Genomic DNA, 21,104 nt, shown 5'->3' with positions numbered 1-21,104 from the left:
AGTCTGCCATGTATTGGACAACTCACCAACACATATACATCATGTACATATATGTAACATGCATGTACTGCATTATCCCTGTATTGTCCCATTCACAAGCACGCATACACCCACCGCATATATACAGTGTACATACAGTGCATACATGGAACATACACATACTGAATGTTGCTGCACTGTGTCTGTATTGTTTCATTCACAAGCACACATGCACCCAGCAGATATACACAATGTTCATTCACTGCACAGTACTACAACCCTTTATGTATTGTACCACTCACAGGCACACACTGTAGGAAAGTACCATCTTGCCTGGCATGTTACACCCATTTTTACATGTATGTAAGTTTGTTTTTGCCTGTCTCACTGGGATCCTGCTAGCCAGGACCCCAGTGCTCATAGTTTGTGGCCTGAATGTGTGGATCTGTGTAGTGGTTAACTGTGTCACTGAGGCTCTGCTAATCAGAACCTCAGTGCTTATGCTCTCTCTGCCTTTAAAATTGTCATTATAGGCTAGTGACCATTTTTACTAATTCTAATTGGCACACTGGAACACCATTATAAGTCCCTAGTATATGGTACCTAGGTACCCAGAGTATTGGGGTTCCAGGAGATCCCTATGGGCTTCAGCATTTCTTTTGCCACCCATAGGGAGCTCAGACGAATCTTACACAGGACTGCCACTGCAGCCTGAGTGAAATAACGTCCACGTTATTTCACAGCCATTTACACTGCACTTAAGTAACTTATAAGCCTCCTAAATGTCTAACCTTCACTTGCTGAAGGACAGGTGCAAAGTTACTAAGTGTGAGGGCACCCTTGCACTAGCAAAGGTGCCCCCACATAGTTCAGGGCCATTTCCCCGGACTTTGTGAGTGCGGGGACATCATTTCATGCGTGCACTACATATAGGGCAATACCTATATGTAGCTTCCCAATGGTAAGTCTGAATATGGCCATGTAACATGTCTATGATCATGGAATTGTCCCCCCATGCCAAATATGGTATTGGGGTGCCAATTCCATGCATCCCCGGGGCTCCACTATGGACCCCGGGTACTGCCAAACCAGCTCTCTGGGGTTTTCTCTGCAGCTACCGCTGCCGCCACCGCACAGACAGGGTTCTGCCCTCCTGGGGTCTGGGGAGCCCAGTCCCAGGAAGGCAGAACAAAGAATTTCCTCTGAGAGAGGGTGTTACACCCTCTCCCTTTGGAAATAGGTGTGAAGGGCTGGGGAGGGGTAGCCTCTCCCAGCCTCTGGAAATGCTTTGAAATGCTCTGGCGCAAAACTGGACAAAGGAAAAGGGGAGTGACTACTCCTCTGTCCATCACCACCCCAGGGGTGGTGCCCATGGCTCTTCAAGTGTGTCCCGAACCTCTGCCATCTTGGATCCAGAGGTGTGGGGGCACTCTGGAGGCCTCTGAGTAGCCAGTGCCAGCAGGTGACGTCAGAGACCCCTCCTGAGAGGTAGCCAATCCTCCTCTGAGGGCTATTTAGGGTCTCTCCAGTGGGTTTTTCCTCAGATAACGACTTGCAAGAATTCACCAGAGTTCAACTGCACCTCTCTCTTCGACTTCTGCCAAGGATCGACCGCTGACTGCTCCAGGATGCCTGCAAAACTGCAACAAAGTAGCAAGAAGACTACCAGCGACATTGTAGCGCCTAATTCTGCCGGCTTTCTCGACTGTTTCCTGGTGGTGCATGCTTTGCGGGCTGCCTGCCTTCATCTTGCACTGGAAGCCACAAAGAAATCTCCCGTGGGTCGACGGAATCTTCCCCCTGCTTCAGCAGGCACCAAACTGCAGTGTCACCGGAACTCTGGGACCCCTCTCATCCTGACGAGTGTGGCCCCTGGAACACCATTTGGTGGACCCAAGTGACCCAGACCGTCCAGTGGTCCAACTGTCCAAATTTGGAGGAGATAAGTCCTTGCCTCCCCTCTCCAGACAGTAATCCTGTGCACCGCGTGAACTGCAGCTGCTAGGGCTCCTGTGCACATTTCCACCAAATCCTTCGTGCACTGCCAAGCCCAGGTCCCCAGCACTCTGTCCTGCATTTCTCAACTCCCTAAGTTGACCTCCGGCTTTGTGGGACCCTCTTTTGCAGTGTTGAGACGACCGATGTGTTCAGACTTCTTGAACCCTTGTTTAAGTGCTTCTGTGGGTGCTACCTTCTTGTGCGTGGGCTCTCTACTTTGCTGAGGGTCCCCTCTGTCTCCTCTCCCAAGTGGCGACATCCTTGTCCTTCCTGGGCCCGGGCAGCACCCTTTTTCTTCAACCGTGACTCTTACAGCTAGCAAGGCTTGTTTGTGGTCTTTTGCCAAAGAAACAACTCTGCATCCTCCAGCACTCCGTGGGACATCTTCTACACGAAGGAGAAGTTCCTAGCACCTTTTTTTGTTGCAGAATCTTCCGCTTCTTCCATCCCGGGGCAGCCATATTGCACCTTAATCCGGGGTTTAGTGGGCTCCTGCCCCCCTGGACACTTTCACGACTCTTGGACTTGGTCCCCTTCCTTCGCAGGTCCTCAGGTCCAGGAATCCGCCTTAAGTGCTTTGCAGTCTGTTGTGGTCTTTGAAAAATCCTCTATCACGAGTTTAGTGTGTTTCTGGGGAAATAGTAGTACTTTACTCCTACTTTCCAGGGTCTTGGGGTGGGGTATCTTGGGCACCCTTAGTGTTTCCTTACACTCCCAACGACCCTCTACACACTACACTAGCCTAGGGGTCCATTCGTGGTTTGTATTCCACTTTCATAGTATATGGTTTGTGTTGTCCCTAGGCCTATTGCATCCTGTTGTATTCTACAGTGCTTGCACTATTTTTCTAACTGTTTACTTACCTGATTTTGGTTTGTGTGTATATTTTGTGTATTTTACTTACCTCCTAAGGGAGTATATCCTCTGAGATATTTTTGGCACATTGCCACTAAAATAAAGTACCTTTATTTTTAGTAACCCTGCGTATTGATTTCTTATGATATAGAACCTATATGATACAGGTGGTATAGTAGGAGCTTTGCATGTCTCCTAGTTCAGCCTAAGCTGCTCTGCTATAGCTACCTCTATGAGCCTAAGCTGCTAGAACACTACTAATCTACTAATAAGGGATAACTGGACCTGGCATAAGGTGTAAGTACCATCAGGTACCCACTATAAGCCAGGCCAGCCTCCTACACACACACACCCAGAGCATACATAAAATATGCATGCACTGCACAGTATTATCCATGTATTGTACCACTCACAGCACACATACAGGCAGCACATGTACTCCACACGTGCTGTGCAGCACTACACACCAAAACGATGTATGCCAAGGGTGAGTTAAGTACCCAGCAGCAGGACTTTGAACACAGGTTAAAAAAGACCTGTTGACTCCTAATGACCACTATAGAGTATGCTGCCACAACCGCGCTCGTCTTGCCTAACTCCTGGTAAAGGCAGTAGCCTTTCATCACTATAAAGGTAGCACTTTGGTGCTCCTCTCAGTCGAACAAGACCGCAATCCAAGAGACATTCCTATGTCACGGCACACACGCACTGTCAGTGTTTGCCTGTGACGACAAAAATCAACATTAGGGATCCAAATATCAGTACAGATGGATAACTTTGGTATCAAACATGTCGAAATCATACCCCAATATTGTTGCCAGTATTTGTTGTATGATTCCATGCACTCGGGAGGGGCTCCTTAGAGGACCCCCAGCATTGCTCCAACCGGTCTTCTGGGGTTTTCCAGACAGCCTGCGCTGCTGCCACCCCTCAAACAGGCTTCTGCCCTCCTGCTGCTTGACCAGCTCAAGCAGAGGAAGGCAAAACAAAGTATTTCCTCTGGGAGAGGAAGGCAACACCCTCTCTCTTTGGAAATAGGTGTTACATGGCTGGGGAGGGGTAGCCTCCCCAACCCACCTGTGTGCTTTGAAGGGCACATTCGGTGCCCTTCTTGCATAAACTGGTTTGCACCAGTCCAGGAACCCCCAGTCCCTGCTCTGGCACAAAAATGGACATTGGAAAGGGGAGTGACCATTCCCCTGTCCATCACCACCCCAGGGGTGGTGGCTAGAGCTCCTCCAGGTGGCCACTTAATTCTGCCATCTTGGATCCAAGGTGGGCAGAGGCCCCTGGGAGCATCTAAGTGGCCAGGTCTGGCAGGTGACGTCACAGCCTCCTCCTGATAGGTGGTCACCCAACTATGTGACCAATCCCCCTTCCTGGGCTATTTAGGGTTTCCCTCTTGGGTGGCTCCTCAGATTCGACATGCAAGATTCCAGCAGGACTCCTCTGCATCGTTTACTTCATCTTCTGGCCACCGTAACTGCAACTGGACCCTCCAGGAACAGACAATCTGCAACTCCAGCAATGACTCAGCTGTGCAACATTTTTTCTCTGGCTCCTTCCAGCAACTGCAACAATACCCTGGCTGTGCATCCTCTGAGGGTGACAAGTCTTCAGCCTGCACAAGAAGCAAGAAGGAATCTCCCTTGGAGTGAAGGAGCCATTCCACTGCTTCCGCAGGCACCAACTGCAACGACGACCGTCTGCGTGGAACTAAACTCCTCTGAAGCTGAATGGATCCTGCATCAGAGGTCGGGGTCTTGAGTGGTCCTCTTGGAGCTGTCCAACTTGGGAGACAGTAAGCCCTTGCCTCTCCTTGCAGGACAGTACCCCCGTGCACCACGACTCTTGCAGCTACCAAGGCTTGTTTGTTCCTCCTCCAAGGGATCTTCAGGCTCCCTGTAGCTCCAGGCCCCAGCACTCAATCCTGCAAAGCACAGTCCCCTGCCTGCTGCTCCAACGATGTGGGACTCCTTTTCATGTGTGCTACGTGGACCTCACTGCAACTCCTGTGCCTGCTGCCTGTGGGAGCTGCCACCTCTTCTTGTGACTCTCACAGCTGCTGAGGGTCACCTTGGACTCCCCTCCTTGAGTCGAGTCCCCTGGGCCTTACTGGTCCTCTTCAGCCTTGCAAAACTTTCTTCTCAGATTCTTACATTTGCTAAGGCTTGTTGATGGTTTTCCAGCATCACTGACTAACTGCGTCATGATCGCTGATGTGGGGCATCCCTTGCATCACTTCTGGAGCTCCTCTTCTGCTCCTGTGCTACACTGCTGACTTCCTTAATCTACCGTCGACCTGGTCCTGCATCCAAAGAAGGGTGGGTAGTGGCTCCTTCCACAGCCAGACACTCCACCTTGAACTGGACTCGGTCCCTTTCTTTGGCAGGTCCTCTTCTGTCAGAATCCACCTTTGGTTTGTTCCAGCCTTGTCTGGGTCTTGCACAGTCCTTTTCCAAAGCTCTCCTGTGGGTTTGGGTAAAAGCCAGGTGCTTACCTCTTCTCTTCTGGTCGCTGGGGCGCAACATGGTACTTACCTTTTGGGGTTCCCCTCTACTGATTCCACTTCCTTGGGTGGGGACTGCCTTTCACATTCCTCTTACTTAGTATATGGTTTGGTCTCCCCCTAGAACCTTCACGATTTGCTTTTTTTTTTAAACTATTTGCTAATGCTTTCTATGATAATCACCGACTTCTAATGTGTACATCATAGTGTTTACTTACCTCCTAGTTGAGTATTGCCTGTACAGTATTTTAGTATTTGTGTTACTATAATAAAGTATCATTATTTGTTTATAACACTGTGTAGTTCTTTCATGTGTGTAGGTGCTGTGTCACTGTAGTGGTATTGCATAAGCTTTGCATGTCTCCTAGATAAGTCTTGGCTGCTCATCCACAACTACCTTTAGAGAGCCCTGGCTTCCTAGACACTGTCTACACCTCACTAATAGGGGATACCTGGAATAAGGTGATAACCCCATAGGTGCTCACCACACACCCAGGCCAGCTTCCTACACTGTTCACATTCTTTCATTAGAACCGATGACCATTCCCTAGAACTTCATTAGTCAATAAATTGACTGTTGAGGGGCTTGGGATGGAAGCCTATGTTGTCACAGAGGTTGAAAATGTGTGACATCACTTCTTGAATTGATAGCCATGAGGACTCCCCCAGATAGGGTGGATCTTCTCTAGCTAAGGATTTGACTAGTTGAGCTACTTGTTGACATGCAGATCACCTTTGCATCTTGTATCTCTTCAATCTGCCTCTGGACAAATTAAATCCTGAGCTTGATGCAACTGTAATATGCTATCTCAGAAGGCGAGAAAAAAAACAAAGTCCCTCACTTTTCATTCCTGATCCTAAAAGACTGGTTCCTGGAGGACTGACTTTCTACTGTGCAATCTTTGAGACCAAAACAGTCAAATTCAGGTTTTGCTAGTGGCTTTCAAGCGGAGAACACAGTTATTGGGCAAATATGGAGTAACTGTTGCTGGGATTTAAGAAATTATATCAAAGATGCAATACCTTTTATGAAAATATTTTGGGCAAGCCTGATGGCATTTTTGTAGCATACATTGTTTACAGTGCAATATTCAGTTTTTAAACAACCTTTAAAATATGCTTACCTTAATTGGTCTTTTGAGTTCTTTTCGTGTAAATCTCATAACAATGAGACCTAAAATAGCTAAGCCATAAAATATCCATACAGCGAAACTGAAGTAGTTAATGAGAGTATTAATATCAGCCGGGATGATGTAGATCATAGCAACTATGCCCTGAAAAATAAACAACGGGAAATAAATTAATGTCTGTGGGAGGCTATCTAACATTGTTAATAAATAAAATGTGTGTATCCAGCATGAGTTAAGAGAGAAACCATTTTAGCTAGTTTGAGAGTCACTTTCTAGTTATTTAAGATTAGGGCCCATATTTATACTTTTTGACGCAAAACTGCACAAACGCAGTTTTGCATTAAAAGGTTTAGCGCTGACTAGGCCATTTCTCAATGCCACCTGGTTGTCATATTTATACAATGACGCTGGGTGGCGCTAAGAATAGATTAGAGTCATTTTTCCTGATGCTAACCATTGCGCCTTGTTGTAAGGCAAAGTGACGTTAATGCAGGAAAAATTACTCTAATCCGGTTTACGACATGTAAACACGTTGCAAAACGGAAATGCGCCAATTTTTGCCTGCAATAGTGTCATAAAGTGACGCTAACGGAGCACACAGTGCAAAGGAGAGGCAAGATGGACCCACAAAGCCAGAATAGACCCCAGGGAGACCCCACACAACCAGGAACCAGCCAGGAGGACATTGACAAGACCCTGGGGAGAAACAAGAAAAAGAGGAATTGTCTTTTCAGTGAAGAGGAGCATGAAATACTGGTGAGAGAGGTGACAGAGCACCAACATCAACTCTTCAACACCTCTAAATTGCCATCTGGAAGGAGAGAGGCAATTTAGCAGCAGATAGTGGACAAGATCAACAGTGTGGCAGAGATCATGAGAACTGGCACTGAGTGCAAGAAACGCTGGCATGACTGCAAGCAGAGGACAAAGGAAAAATTAGCAGGGAACAGGAAGGCAGCACTGCAGACCGGAGGTGGGAGTCCAGCACCACAATAGGACCTGGACGAGATGGAGGAGATGGTTACAGCGGTCATCCCGGACAAAATCGTCACTGGTATCGCAGGACAGGACAGCGCAGACTACCAGGAAACAACACATATGCAGGGTAAGTAGCATGGGGGACAAATATGCCAAAATGTCAAGTGGAAGAAGAGGGAGGCACATAGCTTCTACACAATGCATGTTAGCCCTGCAAATCAGGTAGTGGAAAGGGCAAAGAGGCAGGGGCATGGGACCCCATGCACTGCCAGTGCTAGGTGCATGGTCTGTGCAGGGGCATCCAGGGGCACAGCACAACACAACACAACACCAACAACCTTTGTATGGGGGTACACCACTATGCCAAGGCTGGTGGAAATGCTGAAGCAGACCAGGAGGGTAGTGTTGAATGTAAAATTGGTCTGGTGTCACAGGATAGCTGGTATTGCCAGAATGTAAACTGCAGGAAACTGCCCAGTGCCAGGCCATTGGCCCAAGTGGCATTCTCCATTGACAACAGTTGCCTTTAACACCTGTGCTGTTGGCACTGTTATTTAGGAAATGGTAATTAGGTGCCCATAGAACAAACACACTCAAAATGGGGGGTCTGTATGACTACATAATCAATCCCCATCAATCCCTATCCAAGTGCAACTCCTGTCAACTGGTCATGTCCATAGACTCAACCATCAGGCACTGTCACATACATAATGACGTACACAGCAGTAACCTCATACCCATGCTGGCCATCCCTGGGTTTACCCCTGTGCCTGTGTCACATTAGCTGCAATGCCACCATGCAGCATCCCAGGTATCATAGTGCAAGGATGACTGCATTGAGGGGGAGGACATATGTGTGTAGGAAGGCAAACACACTTATACAGTCACAAGAGGAAATGGAACTCTGCCAGGTCCATCAGTGCAATGCAATGTAGCACACATACGCAAACATCAACATGAGGAAGTACCAGTGGTAACAAGTGCATTGTCTCTTGGCAATGCCATGCATGGGGTGGTGCTAGGTCTCAGCACCGCATAGGTGTATGTGAAACATGAAAGACTGGGACAGGGCCATATTGTCATGTGTGGTGCTGTGGCATTAGCACAGCAACTCCCATTGCAAGGCCTCACCATGCAAATGGAAGCATAGGGAGGGTTGATGAGGACAAGAAGGTGGCAAGCCACAAATTGGACAGAACCCACACATAGAAGATGTGACGCAGACAATTGCGCAAACTGCCCTTCCCTACATGTGACATGCAGGTGGGGCACAGGGCTGAGAGACTGCAAACATTAAGTACAGGAACAGTGTATGGGGACCAAGATGACAATGTGCCACCAATACGAAGTCAGTGATGTCACATTTCAACTGCCACAACACAGACACACTAATTGTACAATATCTCATTGCTGAGGGCGATGGCTCACCTGTGGATCTGCCTGTCCTGGACTACCATGATGACCAGTTGACAACCGTCAGCCAGGAAACCCTCCAAGATGTCCTGGGAACCCTCCAGACACCACCTCCAGTTGCAAGGAGGAGCATTCATGTAGCAGCCATCCCTGAGGCCCCCCCACCACCCCAATAGTAAGACCTGACAGCTCAAACACAGCTGATGACTCTGAGGACACAGGGACCCCCTTTGAGAGGACAGTAGTGGGAGTCCAGCGAGAGCTGGCCAAGGAGGTGCAAGTGGGGATGCAAAGTATGACAGCCAGCCTTGAGGGTATGAGCAGACGGCCACTGAACAGACAGCAGCCAAACAAGGCACACAATCCCCACTGCATGGAGTCCAACAGTGTGAGAGGGACCTAACTACTGGCGTGAGGGAGTTGACCCAACACCTGCCCTCCCAATCTTGCTGCTGCATGCATGACAACAAGCAGGACTCCATGCTTTGGGAACTGGCCTCCCCCAGGGCAGAAGTGGCTGCCTACCACAGGGATGTTGCTGCCATACTCAATATTCAGCAGCTCCTACTTGCTGCAGTGATGCCATATGTAGGTCCACAGATGGCAGCTGCCATGAATTTGGTGTCTCCTTCTCCAACCACTGAAGTTTGTGTTTCCCTCCTCAAACCCACCACCACAACCATCAAGGGCAGAGGAGACAACACACACATCAGAGAATGAAGATGTGGAACAGATCATCTTCACCCGTAGGAGTACGCTGTAGCACCAGCCAATGCCACATGGCCAGTGATTTCCCTTTGTCATGTGCTTGACAACATGCCAGTGTTGCTACAGTTGGTGACATGCACTCTTCACCAACACACTGTTAACTTTTCCACTATGGACTACAATTGTCTCTCACTTCTCCATTGGCAATTCATGTTCTCCTGCACTGAACACCACTTCACCCCAGCATGTCCAATGACATGTCCCTCAACCCTCGACTTGTGTTGTGTCACAATAGAACGGCTTTCACTAATGGGGTCACAGACATGGACAATGTAAATATTGCACTACAGCACTTTTAAATAAACAGCACCTACACAACCACATTGTCTCTGTGTAATGTGACACATCTACTTTGCTGTTGATTTGTGATGCGCATAACATGTCTATAGCCACAGAATGTCAGTACAAGAGTGCAGAAATATTGTGGGCACATATCTACGCACAACGTACCTACATGATGAACATCAATGCTGGCCACATCCCCTACAAGCAAGTCACTGTGTGTGAGACATTTGTTTAACACATGTATTCCTCACCCAACACACACAGTAGGAATGGCTGTGTAAGAGTGCTTGGGCAATAACGTCAGCTGGGAGTACCAGTGAAACACACTGGTGTGAAATAGTTATAGTTGACCTCATCTGAAATTGGCAGTGCTCAGTTTAGCAGTGTTGACATGAACTTCAGGCTGCAGGCAGACGTCCCACAGTGCCCAACATTCTGACACAGGACCCAAATAATGATAGCTTAAAAACCACACCTACCTGTCCAATACATGGGAACCATAATCACCTTGAGTGGTGGGTACAATGGATGGCAGATGCATTGAGAAGTATATGTGTTGTAGCTGCCAATGTAACAGCTAGTTGGAAGTGGGAATAAACATGTCAAGAGATGGATCTGGATGCAGGATGGAATCCCCAGGTCAACAGACAATTGGCACTATACACTCATATGATGACCCTGAGACCCAAGCATATGACACATGCAGTAAGGGAGTACCCAAAGTTATATTATATATGTAGAAAACTGAACTGAAAACTATGTTAAACACCTAACCTAATCTATCCTACCTAGACATTACCCACAACTGGCCCTAACTACCCTATGCTAAGCTTACTTACCACATTTAACAACACACTAAACATTGGCCCCCCACTCCCTTTATAATGAGACACACACAGGGCGACATATACTAACCTAAACATATACTATCTAATCCTAAACAAATATATATATTTTGGTATATTTTATCATATTTAAAAAAACAAACAAAAAAAACACAAATGCCCTAACATTACCCTACAAACTAACGTGTAATAATATGAAAACCCACCCCCCAAACCTACTTTTCCTATCTAAACAACTAACCTAATCTACTCTATCACTAACCACCCAGTCCTACCTGTACATTACAATACAGGGATGCACCAATTTGTGTGGAAAACTGTTGCATCACTGTGTTGTGAGAATGACGGTATGACACAGTGCCAATATACTGACACTGGTGCACTTCCAAGTCCCATGTGGGCCTACATGTTGCTACTAATCACCTTGTTCACACGCTGCTTCCTATTGCGCATGTAGGAGGCTGGCCTGGTTTGTAGTGGGTACCATGGGTACTTACACCAGGTCCAGTTATCCCTTGTTAATGAATGTAGTAGTGTTCTAGCAGCTTAGGCTAGTAGAGGTAGCTATAGCAGAGCAGCTTAGGCTGAACTAGGAGACATGCAAAGTTCATGCAATACCACTTATAGTTACACAGTACTTATACACAAGTAAAGACAATAGTCAGTGTTAACAAAAATAAAGGTGTTTATTTGGGTGGCACAGTACCAAAAATATTTTAGAGACAATACTCCTTCTGGAGGTAAGTATTATACACAATATATACACTAGACACCAAAATTAGACAAGTAAATAATCATAGAACAATGTAAACAATAGGAAATCCTATAGAATGCAATGGGAGAAAATAGGTCTAGGGGCAACACAAACCATATACTAAAAAAGTGGAATGTGAATCACGAATTCCCCCCTAGACAAGTGTAGTGTGTGCAGAATCGCTGGGAGAGCAAGAATACAGAAAAATGGTAAGTAAATAACCCCACCCCGGAGCCCAGAAAAGCAGGAGTAAAGTACTGCAAGCTTCCCTAGGACACACTACACCTCGTTTTGGGATTCTGCAGCAGCCAACCAAGTGTGCCAAGAACAACTGCTGGATTATTGGACCTGCAAAAGAAGGGGTCCAAGTCCAGAAGTCGAAAGAAGTTCCAGGAAGAACAGGAGCCACTGCCAACCCAGAAGATGGTGCAAAAGAAGAGTCCCTGGTTAGCCGAAGACTGTAGGAATGCACCATATGAAGATGCTAGCGGGTTCCTGCGTGATGAAAGGAATGTCCCATGACGTGAAGATCGTTGCGGACGTGATTTAGTGTTGGAAGTCGCCAACAAGCCTTGGTTACGACAAAAGTGCGTTTTGCGTCAAAATGGCACTGGATGGACCCAGGAGGGACCTGGGGGCCTCAACTCTGTGTGAGGAGGAAGAGGGGGCTCTCAGCACTTTAGAGAGCCCTCAGGATGCCAGCCAGCACCCCCGGGAGTCGCAGGACATGGAGACAAGGGGGGGCGCAAAACACGGATGATGCAGCACAACAAAGGAAGGTCCCACGCTGCCGGAGAACACCTCAGTGAGTTGAGTGTCGCAGGATGGAGTGCTGGGAACCTGGGCCAGGCTTTGCACAAAGGAATTCTGCAAATAGTGCACAGAGGCCTCAGGAGGTGAAGAAGACGCGGTACACAGGGGTACCATCGCTCTCTGGGAAGGCAAGGTCTTACCCCCTCCAAATTGCAACAGAAGGACCTCAGGACAGTGTATGTCGATGATGTTCACCCTCTGTGACATTAGGAGCACGCTTGTTGCTGTGTGAGGAGTCCAAGGGTACCGGCCTTCGTCTTGGAAGGTGCCTGCTGGAGCAGGGGAGTGACTCTGTCACCACCCTGGAGATTTCTTCGGTCCTTCTGGTGCAGGATGAAGATAGGGAGTCCCCAGAGCGTGCATACCGTGGAAACTGTTGCAGTTGCTGACTTGGAGTTGAGGTTCCAGAAGAAAAGTATCACTTGTGGATACTTTGTTGCTGTTACAGCGGTTCCTGGAGCAGGCTGCGGTTGATCCGAGGTCAGAGGATGATGACGTAGTTGCAGAGGATTCCTGAAGGAAACTTGCAAGCAGAATCTGAAGAGAACCCACAGGAGAGACCCTAAATAGCCCTGAGAGGGGGATTGGCTACCTTATCAGGTATGTACCTATCAGGAGGGCTCTCTGATGTCACCTGCTGGCACTGGCCGCTCAGAGCCCTCCAGAGTGCCCCCACACCTTGCAAAGCAAGATGGCTGAAGTCTGGGACACACTGGAGGAGCTCTGGACACCACCCCTGGGGTGGTGATGGACAGGGGAGTGGTCACTCCCCTTTCCTTTGTCCAGTTTCTGCCAGAGCAGGGGACAAGGGGTCCCTGAACCGCTGTAGACTGATTTATGCAAGGAAGGCACCATCTGTGCCCTTCAAAGCATTTCCAGAGGCTGGGGGAGGTTACCCATCCCAAGCCTGTAACACCTATTTCCAAAGGGAGAGGGTGTAACACCCTCCTCCCAAAGGAAATGCTTTGTTCTGCCTTCCTGGCACTGGGTTACCCAGACCCCAGGAGGGCAGAACCCGGTCTGTGAGGTGGCAGCAGCTGTAGCTGCAGTGCAAGCCTCAGAGAGCTGGTTTGGCAGTACTGGGGGTCCATGGTGGAGCCCCCAGGAAGCACAGAATTGGCTCCCCAATTCCAGATTTGAAATAGGGGGACAATTTCATGATCTTAGACATGTTACATGGCCATATTCTGAGTTACCATTGTGAAGCTACATATAGGTATTGACCTATATGTAGTGCACGCGTGTAATGCACTCACAAAGTCCAGGGAAATGGCCCTGAACTATGTGGGGGCACCTTTGCTAGTGCCCTCAAACTTAGTAACTTTGCACCTAACCTTCAGCAATTGAAGGTTAGACATATAGGTGAGTTATAAGTTACTTAAGTGGCTGTGAAATAGTGTGTGCACTATTTCACGCAGGCTGCAGTGGCAGTCCTGTGTAAAGGTTTGTCTGAGCTCCCTATGGGTGGCAAAAGAAATGCTGCAGCCCATAGGGATCTCCTGGAACCCCAATGCCCTGGGCACCTAGGTACCATATACTAGGGAATTATAAGGGGGGTCCAGTGTGCCAATTGAAATTGGTAAATGAAGTCACTGTCCTATAGTGACAAATTTAAAAGTAGAGAGAGCATAAGCACTGAAGTTTTGATTAGCAGAGCCTCAGTGACACAGTTAGGCACTACACAGGCATACATATTATGCCACAAACTGAGCACTGGGGTCCTGGCTAGTAGGATCCCAGTGAGACAGGCAAAACACACTGACATATAGGTTTTTATCTATGAGCACTGGGGTCCTGGCTAGCAGGATCCCAGTGACACAGTAAAAGCACACTGACACACACTCACAAACAGGCCAAAAATGGGGGTAACCATGCTAGAAAGAGGCAACTTTCCTACACTGTGAACATTGCTTGAGGATTGTTGGGGACAATCATGCTATCCATTGTCACAAATGTTGCCCCCCTTGTCACACAAGCTCCTTGCAGACATTGCAAGTGTTAAACTTAGTAATGTCAGGGGTCTGTTCGTACATTCCTGTACTTCTGATATTTCACATCCACTGCCTCATGTATGGAGTCCTTGTTTACCTTATGATTGGAGATGTCATAGTTCTGTGTCACGTGCTACAGTTGAACATGTTGGCAATGTGGATGTGATTCATATGTTGTGGTCCATCGATTGTGTCCTTCATTTGTGACATTCAAGTGATGAGTCCGTTTGTTATGTGTGCAATGGTTGCTGTACAATCATACGCATCACATGTGACAGTGCACCAGAAGTTGTCAGATTTCTATTTGTGACATGCTCCCAGAGGTAATACTCACATTCCTAAGGTACATGTGATGGAGAATGAAGACACCAGAGCAGGATTGTTTGATCAAGTAAGGTGTTTATTTGCATATCTTAACAAGGTGTGTAGAGTGACTATAAAGTAAAAAAGTTGTGCCCGATTTGCTGTCTGCAGTGCATTCCTACAGCTGTGTTCTGCTGTTCCTCCTCCTTTGTTGTTTCCTCTGCCAGTTGCTCATGTGCAACCGTGCACCTACACTACCGACCTTACTCCAGGGAACCTGGATAACTGCGTTGTGGAGGTGGATGTATCTGTGGAGGAAGGGCCATCTTGATGTACATATGCTGTCTCGATGGACAATTGGCTCTTTCAGTGTGTGCAGCAGTGTGCAGTTTGCATTGGTGTCACATCAATATGTGTTCAGAGCACAGTCCACCTCCTTATTGCAACCTGCAAACAGCACCCCAGGAGTGGTGTTTGATGTTGTCACTGCCTCAGTATTTCCGTGTTACCTACATCTGAGTCAGCATCACCATGCTATGTGTCTTGTGGTGTTAGATCTGCTGCAACACACATTGCACACCCACGCTACATACTGCTTGGGAGGGTGGCCGATTGACCATGTGGCCTAGAGCAATTGTAAATAGTGAATCTTCCCTGGTTTTACTTACAGTGCAGGCCTTGACATTCACTGTTTGCTTTAACATTGGTCCCTTGGTGCTCTAGAGTGGCAGCTGGCTAATGTTTGTGGCAGCCGTCAGTTGTCCAGAGGTGGTATCCCATTGTATCAGGGTGTACAACATAACTACCAGTGTCACACCTCAGTGTCACCCTGTCCACATGTCAATGTAGTGGTGTATGTCTTGTGTGTCCTACAGGGTTGTTGTCCTGTGTATATATTGCTAGGTTTGTTTACTTACCGACAAGAAGGCCATTGCCATATTGTCCATCCTGGAAGTGCTCATTGATCTTGCTGTGACAGAATATGAAGGAGTCATGGACACGCCCAGGATACTTGGCCAAGAGGTTTGTGAACAGTCCCTGGTGGTCAACTATGGCCTGCACATTGATAGAATGTGTGTGCTTTCTGTTCCTGAATAGGTGCTCTGTTGCTGCAGGTGGGACGATCCGGACATGGGTGCAGTCGATTGCACCGAGCACATGCGGGAAGCCATGGATTTGATAAAACCCCTGTTTTATCTCCTGCTTCTTCCACTGGGGGTTGGGGAAGCTGATGTGGCGGGGTGTGAGGGAGATTATGGCATCTAACACCTTGGACAGGAAAGTCGAGAATGAAGGCTGTGATACCCCAGCGACCAAGGCACCTGTTGTTTGGAAGGAGCCACTTGCCAACGTATGCAGGACAGCTAGCAGCTCTGTCACAGGTGGTATGTTGTGTGGTGTCTGCAGGATAGTGGTTAGTTGTGGCTCAATATGGCGCAGCAGCTGCTGAATGGCTTGCCAGTTGAGTTGATAGCTCAGAATTGTGTCCTGTTCCCTGAGGCCATGGAGGGTTCTCCTATTTCTGGAAGTCTCTCCTGCCTTCTGCGTTGCCTTTGTGGGCTGCGTTGGGGTGGTGGTGGTTGTTGCCGTTGGTCCCGTGCTCGGCGTTGTCTTGCAAGCTGCATCAGTAGCACCTCCATGTTGTCCTGTTGGTCTTTAATGTTGCTTGTGTGTGTTTTCCTTAGGTAGTGGTGTGTTTGCCTCATTTTAACACCTGCCCTCACCCAGGTGTTAAAATTTGACGCAAATCGGAGTTAGCATAATTTTTGGGGTCCGCGTCTCACCCGTGTGTCATTTTTTCCCTGTTGGATAAATATGACGCTAGGGGATTTGAGTCATTTTTTGGACAGGAACGCCTACCTTGCATCTCAATGACACAAAATGGTCTCACGCATCCTTAAAATGATGTTAACTCCTTATTTTTGACACTAGACGGGTCTAGCATCAAACTATAAATATGGAGCTAAGTTTGCGCTGGATTTGTGTAACAAAATGACGCAAATCCGGCACAGACAGAGTATAAATATGCCCCTAGGTGTGTACAAATGGTGAATAAACTTTGTCAGTATACGTTGAGCAAAAGAGCTAATGGTGGTGTTTTAGATGTATTGCAGTGTGGTAACAATGGTGGCTGTTGATCTCTAACAGTGGTGGGGCATAATACTTTCCCGATATCTATCCAGTTTACTCTAGGAATATAGGATGATTTGTGGGGCAGCTCCCCCTCACCCCTTTAGAAAATTTGGACAAAAATGTGGTCAGAAAGAGCATTTTAAAGCACAGTTTTCACATAAATTTGTCAAACACGTCACATGCTGAAAAGGAGGTCATTAAATAGTCAAGTACTTTCATGGTGTGCCAAGGGAGGGTGATGCTACCGATGAGTTAACCCAATATTTTCAAAAATTAGCTTTTTGTGCCCTCTTTGTTTCAAGAATTGCCTGATAGAGAATTCTAGCCACAGATTCCTTACCAATGAATTCTCTTCAGGTGTCAGACTGAATCTGGAAGATTATTTTAAGAGTACCCCAGCATGCAAGTATGTGGCGTTGATCAGCTCCATGTGGTGTTTTTTGTGCCAAAGTGGCGTCTGCTTCACCTATATAGGTGCCACCTTGGCGCGCTGACCTCAGTTCTTTTCTTTCTATGCCGGCCAGTGCAGATCAGAGAGAAGAGCTATCCCTCTCTCACTTTCTATCAGACCTTTTTATGACTTTTTATCAAAATCTTTTGGGGTTATTCTCCTGGTGTGTTAGAATTTCATAGAGGAAGACGGGTTTTAAACCTGGTGGTTCCTGTCACTGTTTCATGTCGATGACGGCCCACACATCATGTGTCTATGGTTTCTGGAGCGCAACTATGACTCTGTTGTGCTCCTGATGCCAGGCCATTGCACAGAAGGCTTTGAGGGAGTGGTCCCTAAAGCTGCTAGCGGCCAGACAGGCGAGTCCTGAGATGTCTCCGTCTCGGTCGATGGGAAGGTTCCGGGATCAGTCAAGGAGTCCTAAGTCCTCTTGTCCCATTCAAAGTCATCAGGATACTCAAGTGAGAGACACAAAATCACAAAAAGTAGAAGTGGGCCGACTCTGCGCCTTCCCAGTTTTCTGTAAGCTGGAGTGAGCCCTGTAGGAGGCTGGCCTGGCTTATAGTGGGTACCTTTTAGTACTTACACCTTGTGCTAGGTCCAGTTATCCCTTATTAGTAGTGTTCTAGCAGCTTAGGCTGATAGAGGTAGCAATAGCAGAGCAGCTTAGGCTGAATTAGGAGACATGCAAAGCTCCTACTATACCACTTATATCATATAGCACTATATCATAAGAAACACAATACTCAGTTACTAAAAATAAAGGTACTTTATTTTAGGGACAATATGCCAAAAGTATCTCAGAGCATATACTCCCTTAGGAGGTAAGTAAAATACACAAAATATACACACAAACCAAAATCAGGTAAGTAAAACACTTAGAAAAGTAGTGCAAACACTGTAGCACTCAATAGAATGCAATAGGAGACAATAGGCCTAGGGGCAACACAAACCATATACTCCAAAAGTGGAATGCAAACCACAAATGGACCCCAGGCCTAGTGTAGTGTGTAGAGGGTCGCTGGGAGTGTAAGAAAACACCCCAAGACCCTGAAAAGTAGGAGTAAAGTTACCCTACTACCCGAGAAAGACAGTAAAGTCGAGATAGGGGATTCTGTAAAGACAACAACTGACTGCAAAGCACTGAAGATGGATTCCTGGACCTGAGGACCTGTAAAGGAAGGGGACCAAGTCCAAGAGTCACGCAAGTGTCCGGTGGGGCAGAAGCCCACTAAACCCCGGATGAAGGTGCAAAAGGGCTGCCTCCGGGTGGAAGAAGCCAAAGATTCTGCAACAACGGAAGATGCCAGGAATTTCTCCTTTGGTCAGAAGATGTCCCATGGCGTGCTGGAGGATGCAGAGTTGTTTCCATGCAGAAAGACCGCAAGCATGCCTTGCTAGCTGTAAGAGTCGCAACTGAAGGTCTTGGGTGCTGCTAGGGCCCTGGAACGAACCAGGAGGTCGCCCCTCGGAGGTGGAGACAGAGGGGATGTTCAGCAACAGAGGGAGCCCACACAGAAGCAGGCAGCACTCGCAGAAACACCTGAACAGGCATTCAGGAAATCTGAGCATGGCGGTCGTCTCAGCACAACAAAAGAGGGTCCCACGCATTTGGAGGTCAACTCAGCGAGTTGGTCAATGCAGGACAGAGTGCTGGGGACCTGGGCTCTGGTGTGCACGAAGAAAGTCTTGCAAAAGTGCACAGAAGCCCTAGCAGCTGCAGATCACGCAGTACACAGGATTACTGTCTGGCATGGGGAGGTAAGGAATTACCTCCACCAAATTTGGACAGAAGGACCACTGGACTATCGGGGGTCACTTGGATCCAGGTCCTGTGTTCCAGGGACCAGGCTCGTCAAGATGAGAGGGGACCCAGAGGACCGGTGATGCAGAAGTTTGGAGCCTGGGTTAGCCGGGGGAAGATTCCGTTGACCCACGGGAGATTTCTTCTTGGCCTCCAGTGCAGGGTGAAGGCAGGCTGCCCTCAGAGCATGCACCACCAACAAACAGTCAAGAAAGCTGGCAAGATTGGGTGCAACAATGTTGCTGGTAGTCTTCTTGCTACTTTGTTGCAGTTTTGCAGGCGTGCTGGAGCAGTCAGCGGTCGATCCTTGGCAGAAGTCAAAGAGAGAAGTGCAGAGGAACTCTGGTGAGCTCTTGCATTCGTTATCTGAAGAGAAACCCACAGGAGAGAACCTAAACAGCCCTCAGAGGAGGATTGGCTACCTAACCAGGTAAGAGCCTATCAGGAGGGGTCTATGACATCACCTGCTGGCACTGGCCACTCAGAGGTCTCCATTGTGCCCTCACACCTCTGCATTCAAGATGGCAGAGGTCTGGGACACACTGGAGGAGCTCTGGGCACCACCCCTGGGTTGGTGATGGACAGGGGAGTGGTCACTCCCCTTTCCTTTGTCCAGTTTCGCGCCAGAGCAGGGGCTGGGGGATCCCTGAACCGGTGTAGACTGGTTTATGCAAGGAGGACACCATATGTGCCCTTCAAAGCATTTCCAGAGGCCAGGAGAAGCTACTCCACTCAGGACCTTCACACCTATTTCCAAAGGGAGAGGGTGTAACACCCTCTCTCAGAGAAACGCCTTTGTTCTGCCTTCCTGGGACTGGGCTGCCCAGGCCCCAGGGGGGACAGAAACCTGTCTGAAGGTTGGCAGCAGTACCTGCAGAGAAAACCCCAGAGAGCTAGTTTGTCAGTACCCAGGGTCCATGCTGGAGCCCTGGGGATGCATGGGATTGGCACCCCGATACCATCACCCAGTTCCTCACACCAGTCCATATCCTGTTTTTCTGACTGGTATTCTAAAGGGTCCAGTGACCCCCCCCCCATTCTTCCCCGAGGCCTAGCCCTTCAGAATAATGTCTGAGGCACCAACATAGCACACAAGGGTCCTGTCTGCACTGTAATCGGTGTCCGTTTATGCGGCTCCATGACGGATTTGGGGATCACAGTGGGGACGACGGCGGCGGAAGCCTCTGCATTGGGACTGGCACCAGTGAAGGTTGCAGTGGCATAACCAGCGCCAGTCCAGATCCGTGATTGGATCACGGGGCCCATCAGAACCAAAGTCGGAGTCACCGGGGCAGAACCAGATGGGGCCCCCTCCCTCCCTGTGGGGCCCAAAGACACTCCAGAGGGGTCAGTTCTCTCCAAAATTAGGTGCATTGCCTCGTAAAATTCTTTAATTTTGAGCAGGGCTTGTAGGAAAGTACCATCTTGCCTGGCATGCTACCCCCATTTTTTACTTATATGTATGTTTGTTTTTACTGTGTCACTGGGATCCTGATAGCCAGGACCCCAGTGCTCATAAGTTGTGCCATGTATGTGTTCCCTGTGTGGTGCCTAAATGTATCACTGAGGCTCTGCTAACCAGAACCTCAGTGTTTATGCTCTCTCTGCTTTTAAAACTGTCACTGCAGGCTAGTGACTAATTTTGCCAATTCTGATTGGCACACTGGAACACCCTTATAATCCCCTAGTATATGGTGCCTAGGTACCCAGGGTATTGAGGTTCCAGGAGATCCCTGTGGGCTGCAGCATTTCATTTGCCACCAATAGGGAGCTCTGACAATTCTTACACAGGCCTGTCAGTGTAGCCTGAGTGAAATAACGTCCATGTTATTTCACAGCCATTTACCACTGCACTTAAGTAACTTATAAGTCACCTATATGTCTAACCCTCACTTAGTGATGGTTAGGTGCAAAGTTACTTAGTGTGTGGGCACCCTGGCACTAGCCAAGGTGCCCTCACATAATTCAGGGCAAATTCCCCAGGCTTTGTGAGTGCGGGGACAACATTACACGCGTGCACTATACATAGGTCACTACCTATGTATAGCGTCACAATGGTAACTCCGAACATGGCCATGTAACATGTCTAAGATCA

General features: G+C 48.1%; 1 protein-coding gene across 6 annotated transcripts in view; it reads right to left on the bottom strand.

The window, feature by feature from the left end:
* The window catches only part of SLC7A9 (solute carrier family 7 member 9), a 971,101-nt gene that overhangs the window by 57,522 nt on the left and 892,475 nt on the right, over nt 1-21,104 (bottom strand). For all 6 annotated transcript variants that reach the window (XM_069216551.1, XM_069216557.1, XM_069216555.1 and 3 more), the window contains one exon: nt 6,466-6,615. In XM_069216551.1, coding sequence (XP_069072652.1) covers nt 6,466-6,615 — 150 coding nt within the window. The remainder of the gene's footprint in view (nt 1-6,465; nt 6,616-21,104) is intronic.

This window comes from Pleurodeles waltl, chromosome 12 (assembly GCF_031143425.1).
Source record: "Pleurodeles waltl isolate 20211129_DDA chromosome 12, aPleWal1.hap1.20221129, whole genome shotgun sequence".
Classification (NCBI taxonomy): domain Eukaryota; kingdom Metazoa; phylum Chordata; class Amphibia; order Caudata; family Salamandridae; genus Pleurodeles; species Pleurodeles waltl.
The sequence above is the reverse complement of the archived record's forward strand: the minus strand, read 5'-3'. Positions and strand labels throughout refer to the sequence as shown.